Source organism: Pan troglodytes, chromosome 1 (assembly GCF_028858775.2).
Source record: "Pan troglodytes isolate AG18354 chromosome 1, NHGRI_mPanTro3-v2.0_pri, whole genome shotgun sequence".
NCBI lineage: Eukaryota > Metazoa > Chordata > Mammalia > Primates > Hominidae > Pan > Pan troglodytes.
Window position 1 is genome coordinate 210,693,118 of NC_072398.2, and position 26,741 is coordinate 210,719,858.

At 52.0% G+C, this 26,741-nt stretch overlaps 2 protein-coding genes across 3 annotated transcripts; both read left to right on the forward strand.

The window, feature by feature from the left end:
- The first annotated feature begins 229 nt into the window (after window positions 1-229).
- On the forward strand, window positions 230-8,958 carry MUL1 (mitochondrial E3 ubiquitin protein ligase 1). The gene is made up of 4 exons (XM_513168.9): window positions 230-504; window positions 5,098-5,185; window positions 6,218-6,338; window positions 6,987-8,958. Exons 1-4 carry the CDS (start codon window positions 385-387, stop codon window positions 7,714-7,716), a joined length of 1,059 nt encoding a protein of 352 aa, XP_513168.5. The 5' UTR covers window positions 230-384; the 3' UTR covers window positions 7,717-8,958.
- Window positions 8,959-22,144: 13,186 nt separating this feature from the next.
- On the forward strand, window positions 22,145-26,002 carry CAMK2N1 (calcium/calmodulin dependent protein kinase II inhibitor 1). Of its 2 annotated transcripts, none has more exons than XM_001160942.7 (2): window positions 22,145-23,196; window positions 24,692-26,002. In XM_001160942.7, exons 1-2 carry the CDS (start codon window positions 23,031-23,033, stop codon window positions 24,760-24,762), a joined length of 237 nt encoding a protein of 78 aa, XP_001160942.1. In that variant the 5' UTR covers window positions 22,145-23,030; the 3' UTR covers window positions 24,763-26,002. The 2 variants fall into 2 exon arrangements, with proteins under 2 accessions (XP_001160942.1, XP_009448159.1); XM_009449884.5 differs by lacking the exon at window positions 22,145-23,196 and adding an exon at window positions 23,214-24,042.
- The last annotated feature ends 739 nt before the right edge of the window (window positions 26,003-26,741 follow it).

Below are 26,741 nucleotides of genomic sequence, written 5' to 3' on the forward strand. Positions count from 1 at the left end.
ACCCCAGGAAACCAGAGGGACGGAAACCAGGGCGATGGGCGAGTCAGTCATGGCCGGTGCGCCGCGTTTCGAAGAGGACGGCCATGGAGCGGTGGGTGGTCGCTCAGCTCCCCAATCGCTCTCCGACACCCGGCTGCGGAGACAGGACCTCCCTGGAGGCCGCAGCAGCTTGACTGTCACCCGGGCAACCCCACCTTCCGGTTCGCTGTACAACCCCTTGCCCGCTTCCGGTTCCGGCGTCGTGCGTCATCGCTGGGCGACTGATTTCGAGTTTCCGGTCAGGTTAGGCTAGGGGGTGCGGTCCTGGTCGGAAGGAGGGGGAGAGTCGGGGGTCATCAGGCCTATCCTTGGCGTCATAGTCGGCCACCGGGGCTCGCCGCCGTCATGGAGAGCGGAGGGCGGCCCTCGCTGTGCCAGTTCATCCTCCTGGGCACCACCTCTGTGGTCACCGCCGCCCTGTACTCCGTGTACCGGCAGAAGGCCCGGGTCTCCCAAGAGCTCAAGGTCAGTGCTGGAGCCGGCCTGGCCTCAGCCGGGTCATCTCTGTCCCAGGTCCTGGGGAGCCCATGATTCACCTTGGCCGCCCCACTGTCGGAAACTGTCCAAAAAAGGAAACAGCCTCTGAAGGGTGTCATCCAGCCAGTAGATGGAGGAGCGAGGGGCAGGATTCGGGCTCGGGATAACGGCTGCTCCGCTCCTTTTCTCCCAAGTCCCTCTTATGACTCAGAATGAATCTTGACTTCATTACTTTACTCGAAAAATATTTATTGAACACTTGCGATGCTCCAGGCAGTGAGTCGAACAGATGAAAGTCCATCCCCTCGTGGAGATACCATTTTAGTACGACTAGACAGCAAACATGTAAATCAGGCGGTGTAACAGATGGTGAGCAATGCTTTAGAGTAAGGTAGGGGAGAGAGGACATGGAATGCTGGAGAAAGGGGGATCTCCTATCTTAAATAAGGTGACATTTGAGCAGAGCCTAGGAGGAGATGAGGGGAGTCATGCAGCTATCTAGCGGGAGATGGAAGGAACAGCAAGTGCAGACATCCATTTACTGAACCACTCCACTCCTTGCTTTACTGACGCTTCCTTTTTATATTACAACTATTTTTATAAATGGCGCTTTTTTTCTGAACTGTGCTTTACGGTTTACACAACACATTTGCATTTATTTTTATTTTTTATTTTTTCGAGATGGAGTCTTGCTGTGTCGCCCAGGCTGGAGTGCAGTGGCGCGATCTGGGCTCACTGCAGCCCCTGCCTCCCGGGTTCAAGTGATTCTCCTGCTTCAGCCTCCCGAGTAGCTGGGATTACTACGCCCAGCTAATTTTTTTTGTATTTTAGTAGACACAGGGTTTCACCATGTTGGCTAGGCTGGTCTCCAGCTCCTGACGTCGGGTGATCTCCCCGCCTCGGCTCTCCGAAGCGTTGGGATGTAAAGGCGTGAGCCACTGCGCCCAGCCACATTTTCATCTTGATTTTATTTTTTTCTTCACAATAATTTTTTTTTCCTTTCTTTCCTCTCCTTTTCTTTTCTTTTTCTTTTTTTTTTTTTTGAGACGGAGTCTCGCTCTGTTGCCCAGGCTGGAGTGCAATGGCACGATCTTGGCTCACTGCAACCTCTGCCTCCCGCGTTCAAGCGATTTTCCTGCCTCAGCCTCCCGAGTAGCTGGGATTACAGGTACCTGCCACCACGCCTGGCTAATTTTTGTATTTTTAGTAGAGATGGGGTTTTGCCATGTTGGCCAAGCTGGTCTCCAACTCCTGACTTCAGGTGATCCCTCTGTCTCAGCCTCCCAAAGTGCTGGGATTACAGGCGTGAGCCACTGCGCCTGGCCCACAATAATTTTTTGAAGTAAATAAAATGACAGTTACCACCACATTGCAAATCAGAAAATTGAGATTTGGAGGAAAGGCCATACAGCTAGTCAGCTTGAAACTTAAATTTAGGTCTTTTGATTTCAAGGGTAGGATTTTAATCTGATTGACATTGCTTTATTGTGACTATCTGACTGGTCCAGAGAGATGGGCCTCTTTAGGTCAGAGACAGGGTCTTATTCATCCATTCTCTTTCCTCTAGCTTCTAACACAGTACTTGGCAAGTGGTAGATGCTCAGTAAATGTTTGTGGGTTCTTTTTGGCTGAAGTTTCACAATACAAGAGCTAAGGGCCTAACCTAATTTGATGTTTATATGAAAGATGGATTCCTAAACCTGACTAACTTCATTATCAGATTGTTTTCAGTAAGGGTTTAGAAACTAATGTGTGGGCCAGGCTACTCCAGCCTGGGTGACAAGAGCAAGACTCCATCTCAGAAAAAAAAGAAACCAATGTGTGAACTCCAGTCCCTGCCATGAAGGGAGTTTTGGAATCTGGAAAGAACCAAGTTATGAGGCAATTGGATTTGCTGTGCAGTGGCGTTATAGTGAGATTCCAGCTGCCCTGTATTTCTCCTGATTAAATAATCAAGTTAATCCTGAAGTGATTAGCTCTGTGTATCTGATACTTCACTTTCTGACTCCAAACCACTTTGGCCTCAAGTTGGCTGGAGGTGGGATTCTTTGAAGCAGTGAACTCTTTAGGTCTCATCTTTGGGTGACCTTAAAACCTTTGCCAAACAGTTCCTAAATGAGGATGAAATAGCCCCTTCCTGGAAAAAAAGTTGGGACTGTTAATATTTTAGATTCTATTTTCTATTTCCTTCCTCTCTTTCTCCCTCCCTTCCTTCCTTTTCTTTCTCTTTGGCCTTCCTTCCTGTCCTTCATTTCTTTCTTCTTTCTTTTTTTCTTTTTCCTTTTCTTTTTTTTTTTTTTTTTTTTTGAGACATGGTCTTCTCTGTTGCCCAGGCTGGAGTGCAGTGGCACAAACATAGCTCATTGCAGCCTCGAGCTCCCAGGCCCATGCCAGTCTCCTGCCTCAGCCTCCTAAGTAGCTAGGACTACAGGTGCACACCACCACCTCCAGCTAGTTTTTTATTTTTCATAGAGATGGGGTCTTGCATGTTGCTCATGCTAGTTTTGCACTGCTGGCCTCAAGCAGCTATCCCACTTTGGACTCCCAAAGTGCTGGGATTACAGGTGTGAGCTACCATGCCTGTCCTAGATTCTATTTTCTTGATCAGATGACAAAACTTCCAGAGAGGGGCTTGTGTCCTATCCTGTGTATCTCTCATAGTGAGGAGAATGCAAATTTATTGCCTGCCTCCTATGTGCCAGCCCCCGGGCTGGATACTTTCACACCTTGAAGTTCATTTAACCCACATAAAAATCCTGTGAAATTGCATTTTCCCTGTCCTTTACGGTTTTGGAACCTGAGACTCAGATAAATGAAGTTGTCCCAAGTCACAGTGGATGCATTGGAACTAGATTAAACTCCAGATCTTTCTGATCATATTCTCCCTCTTCCCCCTTTAAAATTCGAATTGGCCATCCTGTGATGGATACTTTACTAGCTGTCTCACTTTGGGCAAATCACTTCACCTCTCTGAGCCTGTTTCCTTGTCTGTAATTGGTGATAATAATGTCTACCATAAAGGGATGTTGTGGGCATTAAGTGGTTTATGCATTTAAAGTGCCTAGCATATTGCCTGGTACATAGTATATTTAAATGCTTATTTATTCATTAATTTATTAATCAAATAATGTATTAAATGCTTGCTGTGTGTCAGGCACAGTTCTCCGCACTAGGGGGATAGCAGTGAACAGGACAAACAGTGTCCAAGCCCTCCTAGAGTTTAACATTCTAGTGGAGGGAGACAGATAATGAGTAAATTGTTAGTTGTTATTGCTGTCATTTTGGTATCTTCACAGTGTAAGTGGCTAAGAAATTTTGATTGACCTTGCTCCTGTCACTTACTGTGTAGCAGTAGCTTAAACTCAGAGTGACCTTCATATACATCTTGTATCACATCACCTCTTTAGAGGTTACTGAATCTGGCATCCTTAAGAGTTGTTTTTGGGAATACCCTGGAAGCAGAGATGGTCCTTTATTCGTCCTGAATCTCTGACACCCAGCACAGTGCCTGGCACAAAGATGCTCAGGAAATGATTGTTGATTTTATTCCTTTTCTCTTATTTTTGAAACAGCAGTAACAGGATTGGTTTCCCAAGTGCAGTGGGTTGGATGCTCTGAGTTGGAAGGCAGAGGAGAACTAGGGATTGTTAGAGGAAGACAGCAGCAGAAGGAACCGTGCTCACTTAATTATGAGCATGAAAAAGGCAAAAAGTAGAACAGACTGGGTGCGGTGGCTCACACCCGTAATCCCAGCACTTTGGGAGGCTGAGGCAGGAGGATCGCTTGAGCCCAGGAGCTCAACACCAGCCTGGGCAACATTGGGAGACCCTGTCTCTGCAAAATAAAAAAAATTAGGTGTGGTGGTGCATGCCTATGGTCTCAGCAACTTGGGGGCCTGAGGTGGGAGGATCACTTGAGCCTGGGAGGTTGAGGCTGCAGTGAGCCATGATTGCACTACTGCACTCCAGTCTGGGTATAACAGTGAGACCCCATCTCAAAAAAAAAAAAAAAAATGTAGAATGGCATTTGGCACCAGTTAACAGTCTTCCTGTTGAAGCAAAGGCAACTCCCCCTGCTTTGTTTTTTTAATAACATACAATGCAGAGCATTGGTTCGTAAAGATGTGGTAATATTAATAATAACACCTACCAGTTCTCAAAGCACTGCCATGTGCTAGGTGATAGGTTAGGTACTTTATACCTGAACCCTTTGGATCATAGCTCTGTGTTGTCAGGAAGAGATTGAATGATGTTCAGTCTGTGGTATGTAAATTGACTAGTACCTTTTATATTTTCACTAAAAAGTCTTAACATGAAAAGGAATATAGGTTTTGGTTAACTGGAACAAGAATGTATGTGGCACCCCCATTCTGCAGTGATGGAAGAGGCAGAGGCATGGCTCCATTCCTGTTGATGTACACAGCTTTGAAATCTGATTCTCAGTAGTCACCTTCCTGTCCAATTTCCATATTCTCTTGACACGAAAAAAATAGAATCTTTTTCTTTTTTTTTGCTTGTAAGTTTGATTGAGCATGTCAGTGTTCAATGGCCAATTTATTTAATTTTTTTTTTTTTTATTTAGGGAGCTAAAAAAGTTCATTTGGGTGAAGATTTAAAGAGTATTCTTTCAGAAGCTCCAGGAAAATGCGTGCCTTATGCTGTTATAGAAGGTATGTTTGCTTATTGGTCAATGGAAAACAACGTCTTTTTCCCAAAAGATTGATAAAGATCATCTTGGCTAATATGAAGTGCCTTTTGTGGTGTTGGGTCCATGGTCCAGAACATACTTTGGGGTCAGAAAGACATGGGTTATTGCTTTGTGATCGCTAAGATTACCAAACCTCCCTGAACCACTGTTGCCTGATCTGGAAAATAATACTTACCTTTATGGGGTTGTTATAAGACAAATTATGTGATCCATGCAAAGTGCTTAGGAGAGTGCTTCTAAAATGTGACTTATGGTGATCAGAATGTCATTGTTTTGATGAATTAGCAAAAGTCAACTGAAAACATTTAATTTTTAACATTTTTTAAATTAAAAAAAAATTTTTTTTTTGAGGCCAGGTGTGGTAGCTCATGCCTGTAATCCCAGCACTTTGGGAGGCTGAGATGGGCTGATCACTTGAGCTCAGGAGTTTGAGACCAGCCTGGTCGACATGGTGAAACCCCGTCTCTACTAAAAATACAAAAATTAGCTGGATGTGGTGGCACATACCCGTAATCCCAGCTACTCGGGGGGCTGAGGCAGGAGAATTGCTTGAACCCGGGAGGCGGAGGTTGCAGTGAGCCAAGATTGCACCACTGTACTCCAGCCTGGGTAACAGAGTGAGACTCCGTCTCAAATAGAGTCTCGGCTCTGTCACCCAGGTAGCTGTAGTATGGTGGTGTGATCATAGCTCACTGCAGCCTCAAACTCCTGAGCTCAAGTGATTCTCCTGCCTCAGCTTCCCAAGTATCTGGGACTACAGGCACATGCCACCACACCCTGCTAACTTTTTAATTTTTTGTAAAGATGGAATCTCACTGTGTTAACCAGGCTGGTCTCAAACTCGTGGCCCCAAGTGATCCTTCTGACTTGGCTTCCCAAAGTGTTGGGATTATAGGTGTGACCTACTGTGCCAGACCAGAAAACACATTTTAAATTATCTGAAAGGAGAGGGCAGAAAAATTCTTCAGAAATAATAGAATTTGTGTCCACTTAGGAGCTGTGCGGTCTGTTAAAGAAACGCTTAACAGCCAGTTTGTGGAAAACTGCAAGGGGGTAATTCAGCGGCTGACACTTCAGGAGCACAAGATGGTGTGGAATCGAACCACCCACCTTTGGTATGTATCACTTCTCCACTGGCCAAAACCCTTGCAGTTGGTCTATTCAAATGCTGGGGTCCTGGGTGCTGTTGCTGTGACTTCAGCTTCTCCTGAGACAGGTTGAAGCCCAGTCTCTTAATGCAGGTCATATTCTTGTGTGTAGCCTGTGGGCCTCCTATGTCGGAATCACCGAGGCATCTTGTTGAAATGCAGATTTCTGAGCTCCCTTCAGTCCCTGAAGTGGATAAGTCAGTCCCTGGTGACTTATCCAACCAGAATTTCCAGGATCGGGGACCTGGAATCTGTTGTTAGGCACACTGAAGTTTGAGAACCACTGAATCAGTGATTTCAGTATTTCCTAAAATGCTTTTCTGCCGTCATATGAAATACCAGTTTTCCAACTGGTCCTAGTGAGTTTTGTTTTAGATGTTTGTTTTACAGTGGAAAGGGAAATGAGAGTTTGTGGCGGTATTTGTTGCCCACTGATATCGCCCCAGGACCTAAAAATGGAGCCTCCTTGTTAGGAGGCAACTGGAGATAGTGATCTTACTGTCTTCTTCCAGTTACTTCAGACCATATGCTGTCCTCCACATTTAGTTGATCTCCAGCTCTGCCTGGGTGTTTGCTGTTTGCTACCCTGTATCTTTAGTTCTCTTATTCTTCTAGGAATGATTGCTCAAAGATCATTCATCAGAGGACCAACACAGTGCCCTTTGACCTGGTGCCCCACGAGGATGGCGTGGATGTGGCTGTGCGAGTGCTGAAGCCCCTGGACTCAGTGGATCTGGGCCTAGAGACTGTGTATGAGAAGTTCCACCCCTCGATTCAGTCCTTCACCGATGTCATCGGCCACTACATCAGCGGTGAGCGGCCCAAAGGCATCCAAGAGACCGAGGAGATGCTGAAGGTGGGGGCCACCCTCACAGGGGTTGGCGAACTGGTCCTGGACAACAACTCTGTCCGCCTGCAGCCGCCCAAACAAGGCATGCAGTACTATCTAAGCAGCCAGGACTTCGACAGCCTGCTGCAGAGGCAGGAGTCGAGCGTCAGGCTCTGGAAGGTGCTGGCGCTGGTTTTTGGCTTTGCCACATGTGCCACCCTCTTCTTCATCCTCCGAAAGCAGTATCTGCAGCGGCAGGAGCGCCTGCGCCTCAAGCAGATGCAGGAGGAGTTCCAGGAGCATGAGGCCCAGCTGCTGAGCCGAGCCAAGCCTGAGGACAGGGAGAGTCTGAAGAGCGCCTGTGTAGTGTGTCTGAGCAGCTTCAAGTCCTGCGTCTTTCTGGAGTGTGGGCACGTTTGTTCCTGCACCGAGTGCTACCGCGCCTTGCCAGAGCCCAAGAAGTGCCCTATCTGCAGACAGGCGATCACCCGGGTGATACCCCTGTACAACAGCTAATGGTTTGGAAGCCGCACAGCTTGACCTGGAAGCACCCCTGCCCCCTTTTCAGGGATTTTTATCTCGAGGCCTTTGGAGGAGCAGTGGTGGGGGTAGCTGTCACCTCCAGGTATGATTGAGGGAGGAATTGGGTAGAAACTCTCCAGACCCACGCCTCCAGTGGCAAGATGCTGCCTTTCCCACCTGAGAGGGGACCCTGTCCATGTGCGGCCTCATCAGAGCCTCACCCTGGGAGGATGCCGTGGCATCTTCTCCCAGGAGCCAGATCAGTGCGAGTGTGACTGAAAATGCCTCATCGCTTAAGCACCAAAGCCAGCGATCAGCAGCTCTTCTGTTCCTGTGTCTTCTGTTTTTTTCTGGTGAATCGTTGCTTGCTGTGGACTTGGTGGAGGACTCAGAGGGGAGGAAAGGCTGGGCCCCGAGTACAACGGATGCCTTGGGTGCTGCCTCCGAAGAGACTCTGCCGCAGCTTTTCTTCTTTTTCCTCATGCCCCGGGAAACAGTCTTTCTTCAGAATTGTCAGGCTGGGCAGGTCAACTTGTGTTCCTTTCCCCTCACCTGCTTGCCTCCTTATCGCCTGCATGTGTGTGTAGAGGACAAAAGAAAGTGAAGTCAGCACATCTGCTTCTGCCCAAATGGTCGGGGCCCCGGGCAACAGATTGAAGAGAGATCATGTGAAGGGCAGTTGGTCAGGCAGCCTTCCTGGTTTCGCCACTGGCCCTGATTTGAACTCCTGCCACTTGGGAGAGCTCGGGGTGGTCCCTGGTTTTCCCTCCTGGAGAACGAGGCACAGAGGCCTCGCCTCCTGAAGGACGCAGTGTGGATGCCACTGGCCTAGTGTCCTGGCCTCACAGCTTCCTTGCAAGGCTGTCACAAGGAAAAGCAGCCGGCTGGCACCCTGAGCATATGCCCTCTTGGGGCTCCCTCATCCAGCCCGTCGCAGCTTTGACATCTTGGTGTACTCATGTCGCTTCTCCTTGTGTTACCCCCTCCCAGTATTACCATTTGCCCCTCACCTGCCCTTGGTGAGCCTTTTAGTGCAAGACAAATGGGGCTGTTTTCCCCCACCTCTGAGTAGTTGGAGGTCACATACACAGCTCTTTTTTTATTGCCCTTTTCTGCCTTTGAATGTTCGTCTCTCGTCCTCCTTTGTGCAGGCGAGGAAGGGGTGCCCTTAGGGGCCGACACTAGTATGATGCAGTGTCCAGTGTGAACAGCACAAATTAAACATGTTGCAACCAAGTGCTAGCCTGTTGCTTTGTTAACAGGAGTTAAATGGCTAAGCCTAAGTGTCCCCAGGATGGGATTGAATCCCTGCCACAATGGAGTGAAAGGTGGGAGAGTTTGAGGCCTCTGTGTTCTTTTCCTCGGCTATAGTGGTTTGGGGCTCCCCCAGATGGGGTGATGCAGAGGCCGGCCGGGATGCCTGCCCACCCGTGGGTCATATCTGGCCTTGCTGACCATCTTTGAAGTCTGTCCCGACAGCCTACAAATCAGGGCAGTGAGATTTCACCTGCTGGGAGAATGGGATGGGGATGGGGTGCTGGGGGACAGCAGAGAGGAAATGAGCATTTAGCAATACTGCTGTGCACGAGGTACTGTGCCGTGTGCTGTTTCAAACTCATTTCAGAGTGAGTTCATCCTCACAAAACCCCTGCAGGCCGAGTCCTGGTGTCTCTGCTGTACAGGTGAGGAAGTAGGCCCAGAGAGGGTACATTCACTGGGCTGAGGGCACAGATACAGCAAGTCACGGGTCTGAATTTAAACCCCAAGCTATTTCTAAAGTCCTCATCTTCCTGCTCACCATTGTGGGGCCAGCGAATTCCTCAGTGCTAACAGGAACACTCACAAGAGATGTGTTCCCCAAGTCCATAGAGGAGAACTGGTGGCCACACTAGAGGAACAGGCAAAAGTTGGGGTAAGAATCCACCTGCCAATATTGAGTCCATCCAGTGAAGTACAAAGACGTTGGTTTTACACAAGGTGCTGGAGGGTGGGGCAAGGTGACAGGCCCCTGATGGGAATGGCCTCTTTGCGCACCTTGAAAGCCTCTGTCCCCTTTTCATCGTCCTTCTGGCGCTTAGCTTGTAACAGAAGGTGAATGAAGTGGCCTAGGGGGATTTGCATGGTAAGCTATCTGAGTTCAGCCCTTGGCATATCTTTTGTGGGGAAATCTGATCAAAGAGATTAAAAAGGAGCAGGCAGGCTGCTTTCCCTAGCCCACCTCAATCTTGGACATTCCAATTCATGAATTGGAATTGGAATTCCAATTCATCCCGTGTTCTTCCCCACTGAGCCTCCCAGCTGAGCTCCCTGTCGTGGGAGACCCAGGACCGGCCCACGGCCCCTGCCTCAGGAAGCTGGCATGTGCCTGGACCCGCTGGGTGCGAGGGCCCTGCTTGGTCCTATCCTGCCGGGGACTGAGACTGTCCCATACTCTACTTCAGCTGTCACTGGCCGTTCCCACCTATTTTAGGAGCCTAATCTCCAGGAGGGTTGCATGGGTCCTAAATGGATGTGTGGAACCAAGGCTGGCAGGAGGGATGACAGAGAAAAGGGGAAGCAGGAAGTCAGTTCTGAACTGACCATGGGATGATGATGAATTTTGAGTCTCCCCTAAATCACCCCTGTGCTCAGTCACTTTACTCCCAGGCAGCCAGCGTTGGGCAGGAATCATCTTGAATAATTGCTGCTGGTGTTCTGACTGTCCGTGCCAGGCACTTCATTTGCATTAGTGTGGCCCTATGCAGTGGATATTGTTGCCTCCAATTAGTGGGGCCCAGTGGGGTTACATTTTGCCTACATCCACACGTCCTCACAAGCCCAGCAATGTCAGGCTCTTCACAGGTATTGTTTCTAATATAGCAAACCAGCAAGGGATGCCACATCACCCTTTTACAGGTTATGTGACTTGTTCAAGGCTACCGTGATCTGACTATAAAACCTGCAATCTTTGCTTTTTATCACGAGGCCTGGGAGGCTAAAAAGGGAAGTTGTCCATGAGACAACTGAGTATTACCATAAATACACAGCATTTTACAAGCCGAGCAGCACCTCGGGAAGAACCAATCACATCCCCAGCTGATCTAGTGGATGGGGGCTGGAAGGCAGTCTTTGGAATCCAATTTCATTCAGAATTCTAATGGAAAATCTAAAAAGCAACAACCTGTGGGAAAATTAAATAGCAAACAATAACATGACAAACTAGCCACTCTGACACCCTCTGCAGCCGTGATCATAGGCCATGACAACTCCAGTTGGGGGATGGATGCTGATGGTCCCACAGGGCCTCTGGAATGCTCAAAGTTGGTATCATGGATGGGCATTTATATTTTGAGACGGAGTTTCGCTCTCATTGCCCAGGGTGGAGTGCAGTGGCATGACCTCGGCTCGCTGCAACCTCTACCTCCTGGGTTCAAGCAATTCTCCTGCCTCAGCTTCCCAAGTAGCTGGGATTACAGGTATGTGCCACCACGCCTGGCTAATTTTTTGTTTAGTAGAGACGGGGTTTCACCATGTTGGTCAGCTGGTCTCCAACTCCTGACCTCATGTGATCCACCTGCCTCAGCCTCCCAAAGTACTGGGATTACAGGTGTGCCCCACTGCACCCGGCTCATGGATGGGCATTTATTCACCCAACAAACATTTGCTGAATGTGTATTTTGTGCCTGGAAATACAAGATGAATAAGACAGTCTGTGCCTGCAAAGGGCTCAGAGTTGTTTCAAAGGATCTGAGTTGTTTGAACAGGAGTAAACCCTGTTTGACAGGTGTATTAGTCCCTTCTCACTCTGCTAGAAAGAAATACCTGAGACTGGGTAGTTCATAAAGAAAAGAGGTTTAATTGGTTCACGGTTCTGCAGGCTGTACAGGAAGCATAGCAGCTGCTGCTCCGCTTCTGGGGAGGCCTCAGGGAGGTTTCAGTCGTGGCAGAAGGCAAGGGGGAGAAGCACTTCATATGGCCGGAGCAGGAGGAAGTGGAGGGAGATGCTACATGCTTAAACAACCAGCTCTCACATCACTCACTCACTCACTATCATGAGAACAGCGCTGAGGGGGTGGTGTTAACCCATTCATGAGAACTTTGCCCCCACGATCCCATCACCTACTACCAGGCCCCACCTCTGACACTGAGGATTACAATTCGACATGAGATCCAAACCATATCAACATGTATGGTGACTCATCCAAACCATATCAACAGGTATGGTGACTCAGATCCAAACCATATCGACAGGTATGGTGACTCAGATCCAAACCATATCAACAGGTATGGTGACTCAGTTGTCGGGAACATTCGTGGTTCACAGAATATAGGACTTGAAAGGAGGCTTTGTGACAGGCCTGGTTAGAGCACATTCCATGACCATTAGCGATCAACCAACCAAGGGTGGTATCATTGCTGAAGGGAAGCAGAGAAAACATACCCCACAGAGTCGAGAATGATCTGTTTAAACCACCAACCTCGCCATGTCCCGCCTCTGCTTCAAGTTCACCTCCAGGTTCTCTGCCATCTGCAACATCGTGTCCTGGCTCTTCCATGGCATGAGAAGCCCTGCATGACCCTGTCCCTGGCCACCTCCCCACGGTTTTCTGCATCCCTTTCAGTCTCATACTTGTGACTCCAACAACATTGAACTGTTGAGTTTCCTTAAACATGCCATGCTGGCCAGGCAGTGGCTCACGCCTATAATCCCAGCACTTTGGGAGGCCGAGGCAGGAGGATCACTTGAGGCTAGGAAGTAGAATTTGAGATGAGCCTGGACAACATAGCAGGACACTTTCTCTACAAAAAATAAAAACAAAGCTGACCATGGTGGTACACACCTGTAGTCCCAGCCACTCAGGAGACTGAGGTAGGAGGATGGCTTGAGCCCAGGAGATTGAGGTTGCAGTGAGCTGTAATCATGCCACAGCACTCCAGCCTGGGCAACAGAGTGAGACCCCAACTCCAAAAAACAAATAAAAACAAATAGAACCCCATGCCATGCTGTTGTCTGTCTTTGTTCACATGAATTCCTGATCTGGAATGCTGGTCCTTTCTTCACCTTGCTAACATCGATTCACCCTTTAACACTCAGCTTTAGGTGTGTCCTCGAGGGAAAATCTTCCCTGTCCCTCCCCACCTAGGCTGGGTTAGGTATCCCTCCTCTGAGATTCCATAATAAGAGTCTCAAATCTCGATTCCTGCTCTTAGCCATATTGTCAATGTCTTGGGCGGGGACTGTCTCATAACTTTTCCTTCTCCAGCACAAATTCTGGGTTGTCAGTGCAGACTAATTAGAACTCACATCAGGGCTCACTATTTGCTAGGTACCCTGAGAAGTGCAGTACATAATGAACCCTTCCGGTCCTCACTTGCGAGGTACGGAGGAATGTGTTTGTATTATTCTTAAATAAAAGGAAACAGAGGCCCAGAGAGGTCAAGTGTCTTGCCCAAGTGCACAAGAGGGATGGGACTTAAACCCAGGCAGTCTGACTCCAGAGCCCAAGTTCTTAACTACAGAATGTACATGGAATGAATGAGTCAACCCATGAATGAAATAGTAGGTGTGGGCGAAACAATCCTGGAAGACTGCCTAGAGGAGCTGGTTTTTGGACCACAGATGAAAGTGGTGATTGTAAGGAGTGAGGGCAGCCCACCTTTTAGGACCTGGGAGCTAGGATGGATGAACTGTACAGGAGGAACTCCATGTCCAGTGACCTGTCCAGAGCTTTGAGGACTCCACACAGGAAAGTCAGGGCAGTGTCACCGGACGGTGATAAATGGTCTTGACTGGGAGCCCAATGACTGGCTTTCTCTCTGGTCCTGCTCCATTGCTGTGTGATCTTGATCAAGTGATTTAACCTCTCTGGGCCTTAGTTCTGTCTATGAAAGGACCAAGCTGGATTAGAAGCTCTCCTCCGTTCAGCTCTATTTTGCATGTCTATGAGAGGCAGCATGGGTGAGGGACTAGGGAGGGCAGTCCTGGAGCTGGTCTGAGAGATGAGATGTGGCTCCTCTGCAGGCTAGCTGGGTGCCACAGCCTCCAGACCGTGCTCCCAGAAAGCCGGGTGCTCAGCACATTTTCTCTCTAATTAGATAGTGTTAACTGATCAATTTTGAATGAGATCAGTTTCCATGTGTGCTGTCCTGAATTGCTCCCCGAAGTGCTCATTAGTCACTTCCCCTGCAGCTGCCTTATTGTTTTCCAGATGCCAGCGAGGGACTTGGCATTTCCCTTCCCTGAGACTGGAGCACGTGAGGCTGAGCCAGTGCCACTGGTGTGGGGCAGGGGGCGCTGAGCCAGTCTGGGTGAAGCCCCTCATCTCCTGCTCTTAACCCTTAGTCCCTGCTGGAGCCATTGCTCCTCATTAGGGACGTCACATCCACATTTTGTGGCCACGTGCTGCTGCTGCTGCCATTGGACCATGACTCTGGGGGGACCACAGCCGAACTCAACAAACATTTATTAAGCGCTGAGTGGGCCAGGCACCTTGCATCTGTAACCTGAATGCTCCCTAGGCCTGGGAGGGGGGCACAAACGAGGTCGTACTAATGTTAATGTCCAGATGACCATAATTGCAGGCTTCCATCCCCTCACCGTCTTCCCTAGCTATTAAAGGTGCTTCCTGCATTCCTAGTTACTGGGCTGTGCTCCACGCGTGCTTGCAACAAATCGCTCATCTTCATTTCCTCATTTCCTTCCTTCCCCAGCCCCTCCTAATGCTGCAGTCTCCACAATGCCCTCCAGGTGGCGCTATGTCTCTATGGTCGAGGAGGGCTGGAGGACTTGGAGGACAAACAGGTTGTGCTTCCAAAGGCCTGTGCAATTTTCCCTTCCCCAAGGGGTGGGGAACAGGCCTTGGAAGTCAGAGAGCAGACTCCGAGGAGGACGCTGGCCTCCTGATCCCAGGGCCAGCTGGGAACAGCCCGGAAAGGGCGAAGCAGTCTCTTCAATTTCCTCCTTTGTCGGCCCAACTCACTAGGGAGCTGGCTGCAGATGTGAAAGTTTTGAGAAACCCAGAAAATTCAGGGGGGACCAAAAATCCCACATTTCTCCCCTGTAATTTCCCAGGCATTCACATCTTTAAATATACTAACCATAATTTCTTTAAACAAAAACGAGATATGCATAATGCATTGCATGTTCTTAAAATATGCAAATGACTTCACACTGGGAGAGGATGCATGAAAAAAAATTGTATGGCACAGATTTTGATTTTTCTCCCCAGAAGATATTCCTCCGTGGAGAAATTCTGCTTCTCCAGCCTGGCCAGCTCTCTTCACTGCCTCGTGCTTTCTCCTGTGCTTCCGGCTTCTCTCTCTGCCTTCTCACTTCCCCGTCTTCTGCTTCCTCTCTTCCTCTGTCCCCTACTTTAATTGGAAGTTCTGCTTCTTGTCTGCCCAGTTTGTCTCCTGCCTTGGAGCCTGTGGAAGGGTTTCTTCCCCTGTGTGGGGATCTGTCTCCTTCTTTGAGATTGTTTTTAGTCTCTTGGATTCTGTTTCTGCCAATTTCTGCAGGTCTCGTTTTCACCTGTCCCTAGCACCTGCCTTCCTGATCAGATTGTCCTCTGCCATGACCAGCCCAGGACCTGGCAGGGCTGGATGGGGAGGGCCTCTGTGACCATGCACCGGTGGCTCTGTAGTCTTCTATTCTCCCTATTACGTAGGAAGTCGCTTCCTAGGAAGAAGAGACCCTCTTCTCCTCTCCTGAAGGCCGTAGGAGGCTCTGGGCCATGGGACTCACTGCTGGAGCTGTCCCTTGCTGTCACCGTAATGACTCAGTCTGCAACTCATTTGAGCCCCACAATCTCCCTTTGAGGCTGATCTTGTCCCACTCATTTTATGGCACAGAGGGATTCTGGCTCAGAGAGTGGAGTAACTGCCTCAAGACCACACAGGTTGGAGGGGGTGGAGCTGGGATTGAACTCAGGTCTCTGGGTCTACCCTCGTTTAACTGGCTTTTCATGGGATTCAGTGAGCAGGGTGCTGCACTGGTTCTTGGGAGGCCTGGTCTCAGTGCTGGTGGCTCTGTCTCCAGTTGAGCAGCTCATCTTCCTTATGTGGGACTCACTTTTCCCACCACACAGTGGGAAAGTATCCCTGCTGCGTCCTGCCCACTTCACAGGGCTATCATGGACGTTAAATACCTCACATCCATCGAGTGGGAAAGTGCTTGAATGCAGTGCTTGGGAACTGAGGGTCCAGAGACCTGCACAGCCAGGCTTCTCGGTGGGATCCTGGGCTCAGCAGTGAGGGGCCGCATCCCTCTGATCATAATGGAGCCATCACAGGTCTGACCCAGATCTGGGGGCCTCCTCAGTCGGTCCTGGCACCTCTTAGCTTAAGGAGTAAAGAGCTCTTCTGTTGTCACGGAACACTGGTGGGGGACCCTGTAATGCCACTTGAGGATCCAGCCCTGACTTTTCATGTGAGGGCTCTTTGGGGTTCAGCGATCCCCTGGAAATTGTTTACGCAATGTTCTGCTTCTGGGAAAGAGAATTGTCTCTTTCATCAGATTCCCGAAGGGGTCCTCAGTGTGTGAGAGCTTTGGACTCTAATCTACGCCCACTCTGTTTCTGTGGCTAGGCTGAGGTGTAGGGACCAGAAGAGGTTTGCTGGGCTTTCCTGGCCCCGGGCCTGCTCAGGGAGGCAGTGCCACCCAACAGTGGCGAGCCGGCCTCTGGCATCCGAACTGCTGCCTCCCATTGGCTGTGTGGTTTTGGGCTCATCTGTGAACTTTTCTGGCCTCGGAGCCCTCCTTCGTGGTATGGATGTGGCAGTCACAAGCCACCTTCTATGGCAGGCTCTCAGTAATGACTGGGGGTGGCTATTGAATTTGGAATCAGAGGGCAGTGGCTGCCCCTTCTGAACTGGGGTGGGGTCAGCTCCTCCTTAACCCCCTTTAGTGGCCACAGTTTGGCTCAGTTCATTGCTCTGCTGAAGTCAGGGGCTGCTTAGTTAGGGAGACTTCTAGCTTCTTCGGACCCCTGGGCAGGAGAAACCTGATAGGCCATGTGATGTTTTCAGAGCCTGGGCTTTGGAGCCCGGCCATGTTTCCAAACCTCTTGAGCCTCAGTTTCACCATCTGCCCACTGGGGCTAAAGTCATACCTGCCCTTACCTGCCCCCCAGGACACACTCCTGTGGTTGTAGAAGTCTGATTGTGCCAGGTCTGTCTGCTGTTCTCTCCTCCCTGTCTGGGCTTGAGAGGCAGCGAGAGTTTTCCAGGGCGCCCAGAGCCCCAGCACCTCCCACCAGCTAAGTCTGGGCTGGGAGTTGTAGACAGAATTTCTCCCTCAGAGCTCCAAGCCCAGAGTCCCCTGCCCGGCCCCATGCCATTGGTCCTCACGCACTGCTGACGTGGAATGATGGCGATGGGGGGCGCAGAGGCAGGGGGCAGGGTCAGGCACCTTTGTGGCCTTACCCCCTCCCATGCCCTGTTGAGGCTTGGCTCCTAAGCCCCTCTCAGCTCTCCTCATGGTTTTTTACATTTTCCTGAAGAGCCCATGAGACTCTCATTCTGTAGGTTTTTGGTGCAATAAAAACTTTAAACAATGACCCTGTGATCTTTGTATTTTATTTTAAAGAAACACCCCAAACTTCATTGTCAGAAAAAATGAGCTTTTGTGACTGATCGCTCATTGCTGGAGCTTCCCTCCCTTTTGCGACTCCAAGTGTGACACATGTCGTGTCAGGGTGGCAGGAATGTGAAGCGGAGTGAGGAAGCCTGTGTTTTACCGTTCCCTGGCTGGGCCTCAGTTTCCCCAGCTGTCATGTGAGGAGTTAGACTAGATGAGCTCTGGCGGTGGTTTCACACCGAGCCTGGCAGGGCTTTGGGGGCTCTTTGGAGACCGTTGGAGACCGGCTCGGGGATGGAGGGCCCAGAAGGTGGGGTTCTGACCCTTGTGACCCCATCAGCTTATCCTTTGTCTAAGTTTCATCTACTGAATTTCCTTGTAAGATTTTATTTGGAGAGAGGGTCTTAGTGATTAGACAGACAAATAAGTTAACACCCTTTGAGTTGTATTGGGGGCAGGGTTGTGTCTGCCACAGAAGTCCTCAACAAGTGTTTGCTGAATGAATGAATCCTTCTCTTAACATTCCTTGATTCTGGATCTAAGCTACCTCCAGTCGGCCCGTGTGCTCGTCTCTCACCGTGTGTGTGTGTGTGTGTGTGTGTGTGTGTGGTCACGAGGCAGGGACGGGGGCAGAGGCCCTGCCTTTCAAGGAGGGTAGGGAAGGGAAGTGGCTGCAACCCAGGTTCCAGTCACTGAGCTCAGAGGGGTGGTGGGGACTTGGGTTTTTATCCAACTCTGGCTCAGAGTGGTGATTCCCTGCTGGATGGCCACTTAGCCTCTCCTGAGGTGACCAGCTGGCTATTGAGAGGGCATCACCCCCTGGCCTTTCCTGCTGACAGTTTAGGGTCTGAGCCGGCCCTGGCAAACCTCAGCATTCCCAGCACCCCATCTCTACGGGAGCCTGGGCTTGGCCTGCCATCCAATGCCCAGGTGAAGGAACGGAGCCCAGAAGGCAGGCACAGAGGCCTGGGCTAGGCTGTCCCACAGCCACGTTCTCTACGTCTTGCCATCACTGTCTGATGCCGCTGCCTGTGCCTCAGTTTCCCCATCTGGATTGGAGGGAGGAGACGAGATCAAGCGGAAACTGATGTGTGCTGAGCCTCCCTTCTGTGCTGGGCCCTGCTGGGCTGACCTTCCCCTTTCTTATCCCACCAGCTTGAGTGTGGGGCTTGGTGCACAGTCTGGGCTATCAAATACATATTTTTGATCCTGGAATGTCTGTGCTGAAAGGGTCCATGGAGATGGCCTGGTCCTGTGGTTCTTATTTCTAGAGTCCTGGGGTTTGGTGAAGGAGTTTCAGATGAAGTTTCAGGGGGAAGCTGGAGTAAGGTCCTGGGACCCCCACCTTTGCTTCAAGCAGGTTTTATCTACTTTGGATTTGGGAAAACTGGTTTTGCCGCTGAAAAGATGTGATCTTCTCCAGGTTTCCCACTGGATGATGTAGAGTCAGAGGCAGCTTTTTCAAAGCCACAAAGAAAGCCTATAGCAAATAATAACAACCACTTTTATTGAGGACTGACTCTGTGCTAGGCGTGGTGTGTGTATGATCTCCTCCCCACAATGAACCACCAAGTAATAATGATTCTTATGCCAGTTTGACAGATGAAAAAACTTAGGCACAGAGAGTGAAAGGATCACAGACCTAGGAAATGACCGAGCAGGGCTTTGAACTTTTTTTTTTGAGATGGCGTCTCGCTCTGTTGTCCATGCTGGAATGCAGTGGTGCAATCATGGCTCACTGCAGCTTCAATTTCCCTGGCTCAAACAATCCTCCCTGATCAGCCTCCCGAGTAGCTGGGATCACAAGTGTGCCCCACCATGCCCGATTCCTTTTTAAATTTTTTGTAGAGATGAGGGTCTCACTATATTGCCCAGGCTGGTCTCGAACTCCTACACTCAAGCAATCCGACTGTCTCAGCCTCCCAAAGTACTGGGATTATAGGTGTGAGCCACCACGCCCAACCAGGGCTTTGAGCTTGACTGCCCCAGTGGGCTCTTCATCCTAGACTACGGCCCCAGACCATGTACTGCCAGGCTTCCTTGTGGGGAGGTGGGGAGGGAAGCCTTCATTCCTGCCTTATTAGGTTCCTTCACCTGGGTCTGGCCTCTTCAACACAGCTCTGGGCCTCTGGTTCAGAGCCAGCCTCTTGGTTTTGGGGAATGAGTGTAAACAGGCAGGAATGGAGTCCCAGCACATGTGTTGACTTCAAGATGAAGAGATGCCCCCACCAAATGCTGGAAGGAACGGAGGACTGAGTGAGGCCTTTGTGATAAAGACAAGTGGGAGGAATGGAGGTGGAGGAAAGCCATACTGATTAGCAATTGCCCTTGCAGAACTTCTGCGTGACCCGGGGGACATCACCCCACCTTCAGGCACCTTGTCTGTGAAATGGGCCTGACAGTCCCAGTCCCCTCCACTTCCGAAGCTTAGCGATTAATGAGCGAATAGTCATGGAGATGCTTTTCAAGCTGTCAAGCACCACGTGCTGGGAGGCGCGTGTGTTTCCTGAAGGTGGTAGGTACTGAGTTGGGAACATGGGATGCTGTCACCTTTAACCTTATTTGGAACAAGGCAAGGTAAACATAAAAACAGATGGGGTGGAAATTGGACTTCTATTCTTGCTCTCACTTGCTGTGTGTGCAGGGATTCGTCAGCCCTCGCTGGGTCTTTCTGCTTACCTTCTGTGCAGTGCTCAGCGTGTAAATTGTCGTAGGTGCTCAGCGTGTAAATTGCTTTGTGCCTCTCAGCAGCAAGGAAGGAGCCAGGCGGATGTGAGATGAATGGGGTGGTCCCAGCCCTGTATGCTGTCACCATTGCAGGGAGTCCTCTACGGAATCAGGGCTGGCCACAGTGGCTTCTCCTGGCTCTATCACTAGGCTGTGATCTTGGGCAAGTCACTTACCCTCTTTCTGCTACATCAGTTAAACAGGGATGCAACGTCTCCTCTTTCTACCTCAAAAGGTATTTATTTTGAGAAGCAAGGTCAACAATAGATGTGAAAATGCGTTGGGGGAAAATAAGAAAGGAGACAAATGTCAGCGCTTCTTGGAACTTTATCATCCTGCTTGTTACGCTCTTGTTTTCTCTCTTAGCACTTGGCCTTGGCGCTAACCTCAAAGCAGGCACTCGGGAAAGTCCTAATGAGTGAGCCAGGTGGCTTGTGGAGAGGAACAAGGTCAGTCCGGGGACCTGAGGCTTCTGCCATCGACAAGCTGTGGGATTTGGGGCTAGCCCCTGGTCCTCTGGACTTCTGTTTCCCCATATGGAAATGAGGGATAGGCCCAGCTCATCTCTAAGGATTCTCCCAGCTCATGTGGTCCTGAAATGGAAACAAATGAAGTGCTACCGTTCTTTCTCACTCATTAAGTCATCTCTCAAATGTCTATTGCACATCCACTCTCAGCCAGGCATCAGAGCCTGATTTTATTTTTGTTTTCATAACTGTCCTGCAGGGTACACAGGTAGTGGCTAGCCATATACCCATTTGACAGCTGAGACCATGGAAGCTCAGAGAGGAGAGATGACCCACCCAGGGTCACACAGTCAGCAAACCACGGGGTTGGGATTCAAACCCAGACCTAAATCCAAGGGACATGCTTATTCCACCTGCCACATTGCTTCAGTCTCCCTTTTCTCTGCTCCCTTCCTCCTCCCCCCATGGAATCTGGCTTCCCGAGGCCAGCCAATCCTTTTACACCGTTTGGAGAGGGGGCTGGACTGACTCCCCCCTCCACCAGATGTTATACCAGGAAAAAACCTTCCCCTTCTGCCTCCAGCTCCCACCCGCCAGAGTTCTAGATAGGAGGGGAGAGCTCCTTTCACTGTTGATGGGACCCCTTGCAGGGCAGCAGGATGAGCCAGGTGAGACTCACCTGGGCCACCTGGATGTGTTTCCTAGCCCTGCCTCCAGCAGCTGGCATGACCTTGGGGTGGTTGCCCCTCCCTGTGGTCAGGCCGGCTCTACTAAGCAAAGACGGTCTCCAGCGGAGGGCAGGTGCTGTTGGCTCCGGCGAGGATAATGAGCGCTCCTCATGCACCTTGCCCCCTCGGAGTTACCATCTGCTTGGCAGATGCGCCTCCCAGGCCTCTGGGGCTGCCCCAGTCTCCCTCCCGGCATCGAGGAGCCCGCTCCTCATCTCAGAGGCCATAGTCTCTCCACAGGGCGCACGGCTGTTGCTGGAAGGGAGGCCCCCGAGGGCAGAGGGCGGCAGACCCGGGACGTCCCCAGCGGAGGCAGCGGACGCCGGGAGCCAGGCATCCCGGGCGAGCCCGGCGTAATGAGGCGCTCCCTTCTCCTGCGGGAGGCGGGGCTGCCCCTTCCCTCTCCCCCTCCCCCTCCTGGAGGCCCTGCGGGAGCCGGAGTCCAGCGCAGTTGGGCGGGGGCGGGGGGGAGTGAGGCCTTCCAGGTCGGACTGAGCCGGGGCGGGAGGAGAGTGTGAGGCCCCAGTGGCTGGGCCCTCAGGGTCTGAATTGGGGAGCAAGTGTGGTGGGGAGGAAGGGCTCCCCGGTTTGCAGATGGCGGGGGAGGCTGTGTCCGCGGGTCGCCCTGGAGCCCTCCGATCTTTGCCCCGCAGCATCTGCCCCCCAGAGAGGTCAGCATGCTTCCGCCCTTCCCCGCGTGTGCGTCGTCTGTCCGCTCCCTCTCCAGCTCCCGGAACCCCCACTCCCCCCGAGGTCCCCTCGGGAGGCAGAGCCGGCTGCGGGGCGGGCGCGCACCAGCTCCGGGCCCCGTAAACACCCGTGAGCGGGACGGCGGGGGCTGGGGGCGGGGGCAGGAAGCTAGCGGCGGCCCGGGCCGGCCGGCGCGGCCCCGTGACGTCGCTCCGCTCGCAGGGATCTCTCCCCGAGGCCCGCGGGTCCCCTCCTCCCCGCCTCCTCCCGCCCTCCTCCCCGCGCCTCGCCTCGGCGCCGCGGCCGGCATTTCTCCTCGCAGCTCGCTGCCTCCTCTATCCCTGCCTCCCTCTCCCCCCTCTGTCTTTCTCCCTTCCTTCCCTCTCCGACCCTCTTCCTCTCCCTCCCGATCCTTTCCCTCCTCCTCTCATCTTTCCCCTGTCTCTCCGTTCTAGCTCGTCCCCCCCCCCCACCTTTTCTTCTTTCTCCTCCTCTCCTTCCTCTCCCCCTCTCCTCTGTCTCCTTCCACCGTCTCCCCTGCCTCCCTGTCTTTCAGTCCCTGTTTTTCAGCCCCGTCTCCCTCTCGGTTTCTCTCCCCCACCCTCCCTCCGGGTTTCCTCCCCGGTGCCCTCCCTCCTCTCTCCCTCCCCTCCCCCTCCGCCCCTCGCAGCCCCGCCGCTCGCAGCTCCCAGTCTGCCTCCCCGAACCGGCGCCGCCGCCCGCACTCGCCGCAGGACCGGCCCGCCCGGCTCCCGGGGTGCGCCCTCCTCGGTCCCGCGCCCTCCGGGCTCGCAGGGACGTCTCCTCCCTCCCGGCTCGCGGCCCCGCCCGGCCCGGCCCCCGCCCAGAGCCCCAGCGCGCCGAGGATGTGAGTCCTGCTCGCCTCTGGCGGAGCAGCAGCCACTCGCGCGCGGAGCCGGAGCGCAGCGCAGCGCAGCCGCGGGCGCTCTCCGGGCCGCTCGCGCGAGTGCTGCGCTCTTGCCCTAGCGGCGTCCCCCGGCCTCTCGCCGGCGCCACCGCCGCAGCAGCCCGCGGGCCGTCCCCGGCCGGCCGCCCCCGGCCCCAGCGCCGCTGACCCTGTCCGCCGCGGGCGGGGACGCGGGCGGAGGAGGCGCCGCGGCGGAGCCCCCGGACGCGACCATGTCGGAGGTGCTGCCCTACGGCGACGAGAAGCTGAGCCCCTACGGCGACGGCGGCGACGTGGGCCAGATCTTCTCCTGCCGCCTGCAGGACACCAACAACTTCTTCGGCGCCGGGCAGAACAAGCGGCCGCCCAAGCTGGGCCAGATCGGCCGGAGCAAGCGGGGTGAGTTCGCGGCCCCCTTGTCTGACACCCCCTTTTTCCCGCGCCGCGGCCTGAACAAGGGTTGCGGAGGTCTCCCACCCGCTGGAGCTCGTTCAGACCCGACGGAATCCCTTCTTGCAGAATTGGGGGATCCCGCACTGCGGGTCCGGCTGAAGCGGGTCGCAGGAACGCGTCCCCCTAAGCCGGATCCCCGGCTGGGTCACCCCGGGGGCGTGGCGGCTTCTAGCAGCAGCTGGGGGTCTCCACCTGCGGCAAAGTTTGCTTTTTGATTTGCGCCCCCCACCCCCGCCTTTTGCGCAGTGTAGTCACAGCTGCACTCGCTCCACAACCCTGTGGGGAGGGGGTCCCAGGGACCCCCAGGGGACGGCGTGGGGACCTGCGTGGGGAGGATCCCATTCCTGCGGGGAAGGCTAGGGTGTTCGGGTCGCACGGGCTTTTCATTGTTACTTGGCTTGGGAGGGGGTTTGCCAGGCCTGGGCGATCGGCGCGAGAGCTGGAAAAGCCCCAGAGAGGCGGAGACGCAGAGAGGCTCTGAGAGGAGCTCCAGAGACGCGGGGACAATGAGGGGGACCGACGGCTGCAGAGAGAGACTGAGACGCAGGGATGGAGGGGAGGGGGTACGCGGGAGACCGAGGGTGGCAGAGACCGAGACAAAGCTCCCGAGAGGGGAGCTGAAGCGGGAGAGACAGAGCCGAGGACGCGCGTATGGGGAGGACGCAGAAGCCGCCGAAACAATAAGGGCGACCGACACCTTAGACAGGGAGAGACAGAGACCTCGATCGGCGGCCGGCCGTCGCGCCGAGGGACTGGTGGAGGGACTGAGAAAGGCGAGGCTAAGTCGAGACGGTAAGAGAGGCGGAGGTTACGGCATGTGTCCCTAGCAGGCAGCGAAGGGAGGCTCTGACCTCTGCGGCAGCGGGGAGCGCGGGGCGGCCGAGTCAGTCGGCCAGCGGCTGGGAGAGGGCGCGCAGGAGGGGGCGCCCGCCCAGGCCAGGCCCTAACCCCCACCCGCTGCGCGTCGTGGGAACCGGTTTTGGCGTCCCCTCCTGGTTCCGCTCATCTCCGCACCTAGCCTTGCCCACCGGAGCTGCGCTCGGGACTTACCTGGGGTCCCGAGACCCAAAGACTTTGGCTCCCTCTCCTATCCCAGCTCCAGACATTTCTGTCTAAATTAGTGCACCTGGTGCGGGGAGGAAGCGGCCAGTGCGCGCCCTGGCTGCAGCAGGAGCGGCTGGGTTGGCGCCCTCTGTTTCCTTTTCTCAGAATGGAGCTGGGACGCAGGCTGGAGGATAGAGGGTGGTGGGTGGTTCAGAGGAAAGCAGGGAAGGGACCCCTGGCAGGGACGGAGGAGGATCGAGCTGTTTCACTGCGCAGTGAGCCCTGCTCCCTCGCCCTCTCCTCTCCCGACCTCCCACTCTGGGCATAACGGGAAATGTCAGAGACCTCTGGCTAGGCCCAAGCGCGCTCACCTCTCTTTCCCCCCCTTTTTTTGCAGTTGTTATTGAAGATGATAGGATTGATGACGTGCTGAAAAATATGACCGACAAGGCACCTCCTGGTGTCTAACTCCCCCAAAGACAATGAGTTAAGGGAGAGAATAAGAACGGCGGTAACAGTTATTGGCAAAAAGCATGAAAAGAGAAAGCACTTTGAAATTTATTACTAGCTTGCTACCCACGATGAAATCAACAACCTGTATCTGGTATCAGGCCGGGAGACAGATGAGGCGTGAGGAGGAGGAGGAGGAGAAGGCTCTGGGCTCCTCTGCAAAAATAAAAATAAAAAAAATAAATAAAAATTTAAAAATAATAAAAATTCACTATATACACATATAAAGAAATAAAAAGAAGTCTCAGTTGCAGCTATTTGTCAAAATTAATATCCATTTCTTTTTATATACGGTGAATATTGCGCAATTATAGATCTGGATTTTGAACCACTTAATGAAGCGGCAACACCAGGTGTTTTGAGGTGTTGGCATTCTTCGCTGATTTGGCTGTTCCCAATGTTTACATTATTTAATCTTGCAAAAATGGTTCTGTGCACTTGGATGTGAAATGCTGTCCAGTTTTATTTTTTTTATGTTGTTATCCTTGGATGTACAAAAAATTCAGAAAATGATCTCTGTAGATATTCTGTTTTATTTTGGTCATCTTTAGAAGTTATCAGGAATGTGTTTAAAACAAGAAGAGAACTTTTCTAAGGAATGATACATAGAAAAGATTTTATTTTAAAATGAGTTGTAAAGCTTGTGTTTCTTTGTTGCTGCAAGCTATTTGCCCAAGTTAATGCAAATGGACACATTTTTTATGTCAGAAACACACACACACACACACACACGAAAAACAAAGAAAAAAATGCTTGAGCTTTTTCTAACTTCCCCTTGCAGTCTGTTGTGTGAGCAGCCTGTTTATTTCTCTAATATTATGTCAGTTTATTCTCTTTAATGGACTGTAAAAAAATGTAATCACAAGAGTGCCAAATATCTTGAAATGCCAAAAGGCATTTTAGTTTCTTTTCTCTGTGCTCTGAGTCCACGTACAGGAATGCTTGGAGTGTCTTTTCTGTTATTTATAGGGATTCTCTTAAGGCACACCAGCTGCCTGTTTTGCATGGTATTTGCAAAAATGCCTCTTGCGTGAGGAAATCTTTTACCATTTTTTGTTTGCAACTTTGGACCTCAAGAGGTTTCCCTTCCCTTCCCCGTTCCCTCTTTTCTTAATTCAATATTCTGTATGTTGCACCTTGAACCAGCACACAGGGCTATTTCTCCAATGTACAATAAAAGAATTGTTCCTGTGTCTCACTCCTCTCTTTTCTCTGCTTTGGCTGGGAGGGTGGGGTGGGGGGGACATGACTTGCTGTTTGTGGGCTGGCTGCACACAGGAAGGAGGGATGGTGGCTTTGGTCTGCGAGGCAAAAAGGCAATGTTGGGGTCCCCTATGGGTGGGCTCAGATGAGAGGAAAGATGGACTGGACTGGCAAGGCCATCCCCCTAAGGTGAATTTATTCCATTTTGGATTTGCAGGTTGAGCTCTCACTGCATCCCTGAGGTTTCTGCCATCTCTGGTGGGGTGAGGGGAGAAAGAGGGATACTGTGCAGGGAAGCAGGCCGTCTTGTTAAGAGTGGCTTTGCAGGCTGGCAGAGTTGGATGTGAGTCCCAGCTACCCGACTTCCTAGGTCTTTAGACTTGAGCAAGTGCCTCAATTTCCTAATCTGTAAAGTGAAGATAACTCAGCCCCTGCCTCATAGGGTTATTAGGAGGATGAACACAGTGCCAGCACATGGGAACACTCAGTATCAGGCCACTCTACGCACATTTCATACTTCGCCAGGGGCCCCCTGTCCTCAGAGGCGGGGCTGCAGATGAGTTGCATTCTGTCTTCATCTTCACCTTCCGGGACTCACAGGTCAAGGGATGCGCTGCTCCTGGGGTTGCACGGCCTGAGAGGTCTCAGGCACCTGCACTTATCAGCCTTTCTCTAATCATCAGTTAGAAGGGCTTGATAGGAAGACAAATCTTAGCCCCTTGTTAGGCTTGGGG

Excerpts from the sequence above, each read along its gene's own strand:
- MUL1 (XM_513168.9), top strand. The coding sequence starts at position 385 with ATGGAGAGCGGAGGGCGGCCCTCGCTGTGCCAGTTCATCCTCCTGGGC. Across the intron at positions 505-5,097 it reads GGGTCTCCCAAGAGCTCAAG|GGAGCTAAAAAAGTTCATTT; the intron begins GTCAGTGCTGGA and ends TTTTTTATTTAG. Across the intron at positions 6,339-6,986 it reads AATCGAACCACCCACCTTTG|GAATGATTGCTCAAAGATCA; the intron begins GTATGTATCACT and ends TTATTCTTCTAG.
- CAMK2N1 (XM_009449884.5), top strand. The coding sequence starts at position 23,757 with ATGAGGGGGACCGACGGCTGCAGAGAGAGACTGAGACGCAGGGATGGA. Across the intron at positions 24,043-24,691 it reads GGCGAGGCTAAGTCGAGACG|TTGTTATTGAAGATGATAGG; the intron begins GTAAGAGAGGCG and ends CTTTTTTTGCAG.